Here is an 8,997-nt window from a genome sequence, read left to right on the forward strand (position 1 = left end):
ACACACCGGCGGAAGGAGGCGTGGTTGCTGGATCATCAGGGCGCGAGCCCGGGCCGCAGGCGCAAGGTGCCGGAGGGTGCGCAGGAGGGGTGGCCTCCGCGGGGGAGGGGGTCCGCAGGGGCCGGGGCCGGCAGGGGGCGCGCGCGGGACGGGGCGGAGCCGCACCTGTGCTGCGGGGCTGAGGGAGGAGAATGGGGGGGGGGCCGGGCCCCCGAGCAGCTGCGTGCCCCGCCCCGCGGGCTCCTCCCCGCCGCCGCGGCCCCCAGGCTGCTGCCCCGATGCGCTGCGCCGGGAGCTGTGGCCGAGTCGCCGCCGCAGCTGCAGGGGCGCCCGGCCCGGGTGACGCCGCTGCCGCCGCGCGCGCCCCTCCCAGACCTTGCAGGCCGCATGGAGCCCCGGGAGGGCGCCAGCCAGGGAGGTGAGTGCAACCCCAGCCCCCAGGAGCCCCCGAGCTGCGACTTCCCCGCTGAGACCCGCAGTCCCTTCCTCCGGACCTCTCGCCCGCTCATCTGCCGCGCCCGGGGGCCGCGAAGACGTCCCCCGCAGTTCCGAGACCCCCCTGCGCCTGACCGGAGTGGTGGGATCCCAGTCCGCCGCGCCCGGCGATGCCGGCCGGGGGCACCTCCCGGGAACTGCCCCGGCGCTGGGCCTGGGGCGCTCGGGCCGCGTCCCCGCCCCCTCGTCCTCCGCGCTCCCGGCCCCGGCAGCAGTGCCTGGCGCGCTCCCGAGTGGGCGGCCCAGAGTTTCGTCCTGAGCCCCCTCCAGGCCCAGCCCGGGATCCGGGGGATGGGGCGCGCCGGGGCCAGAGTTTGGGATCCAGGTCAGCGAGGCGTGCGGGGGGGGATGCTGCTCTCCCAGCTGCGCGTGTGCTTTGTTCTGCTCAGCCGAGCCTCCCTGGGGGTAGGGCGGGGAGGCCGCGGCCGGGATCCCGCAGGGCACCGGGATGAGATGGGGTCTCCGAGCGGGGGGTACACCGGCACGGCCTGCAGGGGCTCCCACCCTGCAGGGGCTGCTGGCCTGGGACGAGGCCCAGGAGCGCACACAAATGGGAGCCCGGGTGTGCGGAGAGTGACCCTTGCTCACGGCCTGAAATCCCACCTCGGTTTCTGTCCCTGGAGTCTGGCCCTAGGCAAGGGTGGTGCCTGGCGGTGGGAGGAAAACTGTAGGAACCTCCCCTTTCAGGAAGGGATTTCCTGTGCCACGGGCCTAGGAACTTGGATGCAAACTGCGGGGCTGTGCTCCTCCACCCGCCTGGCCAAGCCCCAGAAGCACCTGGGGTTTTCCAGAGGTCCCATCCCAAGGACCCACTCCGGGGCCTAGCCACAGCAGTGGCTTCCTCTGGAGTCTGAAGGGCTGGCCCTGGAGGTGTCCTGAGCAACGGTCCACCCACCGCTGTGTCTGCAGGTCAGCTTGGGCAGGTGCATTCCAGATGGCTGTCTGGGGCCGGAGCCGCCCACCCTCCCAGCACCACTAGACACACTCGGGGCCAGTGGGAGTGGGTTTCCTTTGTTTTGTTGCTGGTGGGAGGGACCCAGCTTTTTCTTCCATGGGCAACACCAGGACCCCGGATCTTCCCAGTGGCAGCTTTGTGAGGTTGTGACGGGGAGGATTTGGAGAGCAAGGGTTGGGGGTGTGGGCAAAGCAGCCAGGCCTCTCTGAGCTCTGTGTCCTTCCTCAGGGGGGGCAGACCCCTTCCCTGGCAGGGCTGGGGGAGCCCAGAGGGAGAGCGGAGAGAAGGCACGAGGGAGCACGCTCCGTGGCCCTTCAGTTTCTGAGTCTCACTGAAGACCTGGAGACCTCACCGCCTCTGCACAGACGCACACGAGAAGGGTTTTATAGAGCATAATTAAAATACAATTGTCCCTCCTAAATGAATTAACAATCATTTCTTTTTCTTTTTTAATGGCCAGACCTGAGCAGCTGCAGCCAGATTCTTTTTGTTTTTCTCTTTAGGGTTGCACCTGTGGCATATGGAAATTCCCTGGCTAGGGGTCGAATCGAAGCTATAGCTGCAGGCCTGCACCACAGCTCACAGCAACGCCGCATCCTTAACCCACTGAGCGAGGCCAGGATCGAACCCACATCCTCATGGATCCTAGTTGGGTTCATTAACTGCTGAGCTACAACGGGAACTCCTGCAGTCAGGTTCTTAACCCACTGTGCCATGGCGGAAACTCCAACAATATATATATATATATATATTTTTTTTTTTTGCCTTTTCTAGGGCTGCTTCTGAGGCATATGGAGGTTCCCGGGCTAGGGGTCCAATCGGAGCTGTAGCTGCCGGCCTACGCCAGAGCCTCAGCAATGCCAGATCGGAGCCGCATCTGCAACCTACACCACAGCTCATGGCAACGGCAACGCTGGATCCTCAACCCACTGAGCAAGGCCAAGGATCGAACCCACAACCTCATGGTTCCTAGTTGGATTCGTTAACCACTGCACCATGACGGGAACGCCAACAATACTTTCTCAATGTCGAAGTGCAGGAGTTCCCTCTCTGCTGTAATGCTTCTTTCGGGCACCAGGAAGCAGGTTCAGTGCCCTCCCAGCATGATGCGTTAATGGACCCAGCGTTGCCACGGCTATGGCGTAGGTCACGACTGTGGCTCAGATCTGATCCCTGGCCTGCTAAGTCCTTATGATGCAGGGCAGCCAAAAAAACCAATAAAAGTGAACAGACATGCAGGCGAATGGGGAGTGCGCTTCTTGGAGGTGACTCTGGGAAACGAATTTTCTAGCCTCCCCACCTCCAGGTCCACCCACTGGTGGGGAGAGGCCGGGGCCTGCCCTTGGGGGCTTAGCCCAGACAGGGTCTACCCGGCATCCTCTAAGTGCTCAGAGGAGCAGACTCCGAGGAGGAGGGGCTGGAGGGTGGGGTACGGGACTCGTCACTCCGTCGTGCATTCACTCGCTCACGGTGGGTGTGTGCCGGGCACCTCCTCCAGGCTCAGGGCAAAGCGCTGGGCACACAGCAGGAAGCCGGAGATTTGGGCCAAGTTCTTGGCACGAATGTGCTGGAAAATAGGTCAACAGCGTAGCAGAGGGTAAGCCTATCAAATCCATTCCCAGCAGCCTTGGGGCAGGGCAGGACGTGACCCCCAACTCCAGGTGCTGCTTCTGTGCTTCCAGAGGTCAGGGTGGCCGCCGTCCCTGAAGGGGCCACAGGCTTCACTCCCTGGAGGTAGAGCTCACTGCTGACCCTCCCGGGGCATCAGAAACACTGCCCACCTTGGCCCTGGCCTGGGCAGCCACGGGGTCTGCTGTAGCCACCGAGCCCGCAGCTTGGCCAGACTGCGTGCTTGCTCCTGGGCTCCCTGCCCCAGGGAGGGCAGTGGGGCCCCACGTGGGGCTTCTGTCCTTTCTTCCGACATCATCTTCCAGAGCGGGTGTCAGGACAGGACTGGGTGGTCCCTAACACAACCGCGTAACTCGGGGGGGGGGCTCATCCATTCCACAAGCCTTTATGGTGCACCTACTGTGCACCAAGCTGAGTCCTGCTCTCTGCACGTCCTTCCAGCTGAACCATCAGTGTCCTTGACGGCAGAAGGTACGTCTTCTGCTCTTTTTCTCATCCCCCCACAGCTGGGACACCAGGATTTACGAAATAAGACCAGACTACTGCCAAAGGGAAATAAAAGGAATTAAAAAGCGGCCACATGGTGACTTTAAAAGTTTTGGGCCGCGATTTCCATTGGCCCTGTGACCATCGGCTGTAGGTGGTTTGCTGTTTCAGGGACACTGAAATTTGATCAAATGCACTTCTTACAGTCCGAACGACAGGACTCTGTGCCTGTGGGGCTGCATGTCTGTCCCAGGGGCTGCCGGGACCCCCTGGCTGTATATCCCAGTGCCCCAGCCCAAGGCCAGAAGGGGGGGGGTGCCATCCTGGCTCCTCATCCCCGCCCCAGCAGCGCCTGTGGCCTTCACCCCTCCCACCTGGGCTGGCTCTTGGAAAAACGCAGGTGGATGCTGCGCCACTCGCTCGGAGGGCGGTCAGCATTGCCATGTCCCTCACCTGCCCCCCCCCCACCACTGGCTCCCCCTCCAAGGCGGCCACACTCCCCCAGGGCCTTGGATGGTGCTGGCTCCCTGATGTCACACAGGCCTGCACAGCCTCACTGTCCCCAGATGGGAGAACAGCCCCAATGCCCCCTAGCACTGTCCCCCGCCCCCAAGAGCACAGGAATTGGAGTCGCAATCATGGGCGCAGCGGCAACGAATCTGACTGGGAACCATGGGGTTGCGGGGATCCCAGGCCTCGCTCAGCAGGCTAAGGCTGCAGCATTGCCGTGAGCTGGGGTGGAGGTCGAGGAGATGGCTCAGATCTGGCGTTGCTGTGGCTGTGGCGCAGGTCGGCAGCCATAGCTCCAATTGGACCCCTAGCCTGGGAACCTCCATGTGCCAAGGATGCGGCCCTAAAAGGCAAAAAAAAAAACCCAACAACCCAAAAAACCCCATATTGCTTGGGACTGTGTCTGGCACAGAAAAGTGAGCCACTGCCACTCTTCTTGTTACTGACCCAGGGCCACATGTGGAGGCTGCAGAGCCCCATCCACTCAGTCGGCCCCTGCCCCCGCCCCCCATGGGCCACACATGCGGAGGCACAGCAGGACATCCGAAGCTCCTGTGCACACTCAGGGAGGGGGACCGGCTGCTGGGCCACCTGCCCCCCAACAAGGAAACAGCAGTGTCCAGTGGAGCAAAGGCCCCCAGGCAAGATTGGGGGCCCCAGCAGGGTCTCCATGGCTGGTCTGAGGCATGGGAGGAGTCCCTGATACCCGTGGGTGCACGCCTAGCCCCCAAGGACACCCGGGAGCCATGGTCCACGTGTGGCAGCGAGAGGCAAAGCAGCCCCAGGCCCTGAGTAATGACAGCACAGGCAGAGCCTTGGGCGGGGGGCGGGGGGAGCAGCCGGCAGCCTGGCCACGGCAATTCCTGTCTTTATCCTCCCGCTCGGCTGGACCCTCCAGACCCACATACCCCACCAGGCGAGTCCAGGCTGCTGCCCACACAGCCCACCCCTCACAGGCAGCTGTCAGCACTGGGGGCCCCCGTCGGCAGCTGCTCCTGTGGCTGCGTCCACACCCGGACGCCATGGCCACAGCCCTGAAGGGGGCTGGGGGCACCCCCACCCCTGGAGCATCTGTGCAGCAGGTGGGGGCCCCTCAGCTGAGGGCAGGTGTGGGCTCTGTGGGGCAGGGTCTCAGGAGGGGCAGCAGTGGGCCAGCAGGGGAGCCTCGCCTGACAGGTGCTGGGCTGCTAGGTGGGGACCAAGCCGTGGCTGCCTCTTGCTTCCTGGGAGAGGCCCCAGCTCTGAGGGGCCCAGTCTCTACCAAGCAGCTCTCACCTGACGCAAAGGGACAATGAGACGAGCAATTCCACGGAAAAAAGCTGCACAACCAAACACTGGCTGTGTTTGGTGGGCCGGGGACCCCGTACGGGCATATGGGCTATTGTAATTCAAACAGAGAACAGGCAGCTGGCAGGGGCCATTCTGGACCCAAGGGGGCCAGAGGACAAGGACACGCAGGACCAATCCCTGGGCCCTAGGGTGGACCAAAGAGCAGAGACAGGTGACCGCAGGTCTGAGGGGGGCTCTGACAGGACCAGCCAGGGGCCCCATGACACGTGTGGTCCGTCCCACTCAGGTATGCAGAGCACGGGGTCTGGAGGTCAGCAACGGGAGAGGTCAGCCTCCTCCAGCCACCCACCCCGGCCTCGAAGGAGGGCCAGCCAGAGTCCCCTCCCCTCCCCTGGGGAACCCCTTCTCTGTTGCAGGCACAGTGAAGGAGGTGGAGGTGCCACAGGCTGCCCTGGGCACCCCAGCTCCTGGGACGGGGACCAGTGGCCACTCGCCTGTGGTCGAGGAGGAGGTGGGCACCCCCGCGCCGGCACCGGGGCTCCTGCAGGTCACGGAGAGGCGGCGTAAGTACAGCCCGCAGGCGGGGGCGGGCCCAGCCCCACCGCCCTGGCCCCCGGGGCCTCGGCTGCGCCCCCTCCGTGCCACCGCGCTGGGCCTCACCTGGCCCTGGCGGAGGCGGAGGCCCCCCGCTGACCAGCCCCTCTGCCCCCAGAGCCCCTGAGCAGCGTCTCCTCCCTGGAGGTGCACTTCGACCTCCTGGACCTCACCGAGCTCACCGACATGTCCGACCAGGAGCTGGCCGAGGTCTTCGCTGACTCTGACGACGAGAACCTGACCAGCGACTCGCCCACAGGTGGGGCTGGCGCTGGGGCCTGGAGGGCGCTGTGGGGGCGACCTGGGCCGGAGGCCGCCACGCACGGCTCCCTGGAGACACGCTTTCCTTTTGGTCTTTTGAGGGCCATACCCGCAGTCTATGGAGGTTCCCAGGCTAGAGATGGAATCGAAGCCGGAGCCGCCGGCCTACACCACAGCCACAGCCACAGCCACAGCCACGTGTGTTCTGAGCCGCGTCTGCGACCTGCACCACAGCTCATGGCAACGCCGGATCCTGAACCCACTGAGCGAGGCCAGGGATCGAACCCTTGTCCTCGTGGACACTGGTCGGGTTCGTTGCTTCTGAGCCACGGTGGAGACCTGCTTCTGCAAATGATTCTTTTTCGGACGTGTGTCTGAGAAAGCATCTGTTGACAAAGCACCATGTCGCACACCTGTCTGCCGACCTTAAAGCAGCTCCACTCCTCAAACACCAATGCAAGGCCACGGCTGCAGCCCAGAGCAGGGCTGGGGAGGGCGGGAGGCAGGGCCCCTTCTCCCTCTCTGCTCACAACCCTGGAGGCGAGGGCCTGGTCTGGGCCAGGCTCACACCCAGGGTGAGGCCATGCTGTGCGGGGACCCTCCTGGGGGCATCAGGAAAGCCTCTGTCCCGGCTGCACCCAGACCCACTTGTACCCACTGCTGGCCCGTGGAGGGGGGGGAGGGGGTCCAGACTCCAGGTTGGAGGCACACATGGGCCCAGCCCAGTAGCTGCAGGCACCTGAGACTCCCAGCCACACTGACCCCACCCTGTGTCCCCGCCAGGCCTCCACCCGCTGCCCAGGGCCGGCTGTCTGCGCTCCCCTTCTTGGACACGCGCCAGGGCAGAGCAGAAGCGGGAGAAGCAGCCTCTGGGCGACCCGGAGCGGCAGCCTGCCGTTGCAGACACATTTCTGACCGTGGAGAGGCCCAAAGAGGACTAGGCCAGCTGGCCGCAGGGCCGAGGCCCCTGGACACTGCCCGCCCCGTGTGGATCCAGGCTGGGGCCTCAGGGCACCTCAGCAGCAGCTTAGCCCCGTGGCCTTATGTCCAGCCCCTTCCTGGTGCCTGGATCAGGGACAATGTTGGGGGATGAGACGGGAGTGGCCTGGGCCTTCTGGAAACTTCTGTCTGCAGGACTGGTTTTCTTGTCGGCCACCAGACTTCTGGGTGGGTGTGGGGAGAGCAGAGGCCCAGAGGGGAGCGGTACCTGGCGCCCTCTCCAGCGTCTCGGGGTTCCAGACTGTGAAGGGCCATGCCGAGCTCCAGCCACAGATGAGGGCAGGGCACTCAGCCTGGAAGGTCACCACCGCGACTCCAGCCCTGCCCCCTGCCTGCCGCCCAGGGCAGACCCCCAGCCCTGGTCCCTGTGTGACAGGGACCTTCCCGAGCCCAGGACACCAACCACACCCTGATACTCAGGCTGCTGGGCAGGGGAGCAAGCAGGCAGGGCTCATCCTCCCCGCCCCTGCCAGACAGTCCCCGTGGCTGCCACACACACGCGCGCGCCATGGGTCTGCGTCCTGGCCAGCGTTCCAGCCGCCGTGCAAGAGCCCGAGGGGCACCCAGTGCTGCGTACCTGCCAGGGAACAGAACAGGCTCCTGTCGGACAGCAGGTCCAAGAACAGTTTTAAACGAACGGTGTCCGCTTGCTTTTTGTCCCCAAGGCCACCAGCCCTGATCCCTTACCCACAAAAACGTTTCCGCAGAAGTGGCTCCTCTGCTGGAGCCTATGGAGCCCTGGGCACGTGGGGGCCTCTGTGAGCTCCACCAGCCCTGCCAGGATGGGGCCTGGACTGGATGCCTCTTCACATGTGAGGGCAACACGGGTTCTTCCCTGGAAACTGACCCGGCAAGGGCAGCACACGTCCCCCCCAACCCAATTCCTCTCCTTGCTGCAGCTTCCGCATAACTCACTTCCAAGAAGCAGGATTAAAACGTCACCCATCCCAAGTCTGACCGACCAGTCTCTTCCTTCCTGGCTGACACCAGGGAACAGGGGCACACCCCAGGGGCTGGCTGCTCCAGTCCTCCCCCAGTTGAAGCCACTGGGGGCTCCACTGAGGTGGCCTCCAGGCTCTTATGTGGGCCAAGGGTCCAGGCTCTCCAGGCATGAAGAAATGAAGACGCCGCCCCCACATGCCTAGGCAGGAAGGGCCGAGGGCCTGGAGGGGCTTTTCCTGCCCAGGGAGGCTCCTGGGGGCTTGAGGCCCAGAGCAGCAGGTTCATCGAAAGAGCAAGCTGGCAGGTTGGGCCGGCTGTGAGCAGCAGACCAAAGATGAAGCCTAAACCCCCAGAAGGCAAAAAAGCCCCAGGCCAGGCAGTTCCTCCCATGGGCTGAGCCTCTGCAACCAGAATTCTCGCTCAGGTCTCATCCGCAGGCCCAGCGGTGCCTGGGTGATGCGATGGCCCAGACAGGGTGTGGGTGCACGAGGGCACCACAGGCAGAGCATGCTGTCACCAGGGGTCACCGGACCCAGACCCCCAGGCTCGGACGTGGCGCCTTCCTGGGGTCAAGGAGAGCGCTCTACCTCAGAAGGCACCTCATGGCAGGACCCTGGCAGGACCCCGAGAAGCTCGGCACACAGAGGCTGCACTGTGGGGGAGCTCTGGGGATTTTAAGAAACTCAATCATGCACCTTTTACAAACAAAAAAGCTGAACATGTTTATCCCAAGGTAGAGAGTCTGTTTTTGAGGCAAGTGTAACAAATGATTTGGAAATGCGGTGCTCGAGTTCCAGCCCATGGCCTTGGCCAAGCCAGCACTGGGTCCCTGCGAG

At 64.1% G+C, this 8,997-nt stretch overlaps 1 protein-coding gene across 3 annotated transcripts; it reads left to right on the forward strand.

The window, feature by feature from the left end:
- DBNDD1 (dysbindin domain containing 1) lies at window positions 1-8,170 on the forward strand. Of its 3 annotated transcripts, none has more exons than XM_047790833.1 (4): window positions 1-418; window positions 5,782-5,928; window positions 6,078-6,218; window positions 7,004-8,170. In XM_047790833.1, exons 1-4 carry the CDS (start codon window positions 388-390, stop codon window positions 7,159-7,161), a joined length of 477 nt encoding a protein of 158 aa, XP_047646789.1. In that variant the 5' UTR covers window positions 1-387; the 3' UTR covers window positions 7,162-8,170. The 3 variants fall into 3 exon arrangements, with proteins under 3 accessions (XP_047646789.1, XP_047646788.1, XP_047646787.1); XM_047790832.1 differs by lacking the exon at window positions 1-418 and adding an exon at window positions 426-820; XM_047790831.1 differs by lacking the exon at window positions 1-418 and having other exon boundaries at window positions 4,415-5,928.
- The last annotated feature ends 827 nt before the right edge of the window (window positions 8,171-8,997 follow it).

Source organism: Phacochoerus africanus, chromosome 8, assembly GCF_016906955.1.
Source record: "Phacochoerus africanus isolate WHEZ1 chromosome 8, ROS_Pafr_v1, whole genome shotgun sequence".
Classification (NCBI taxonomy): Eukaryota; Metazoa; Chordata; class Mammalia; order Artiodactyla; family Suidae; genus Phacochoerus; species Phacochoerus africanus.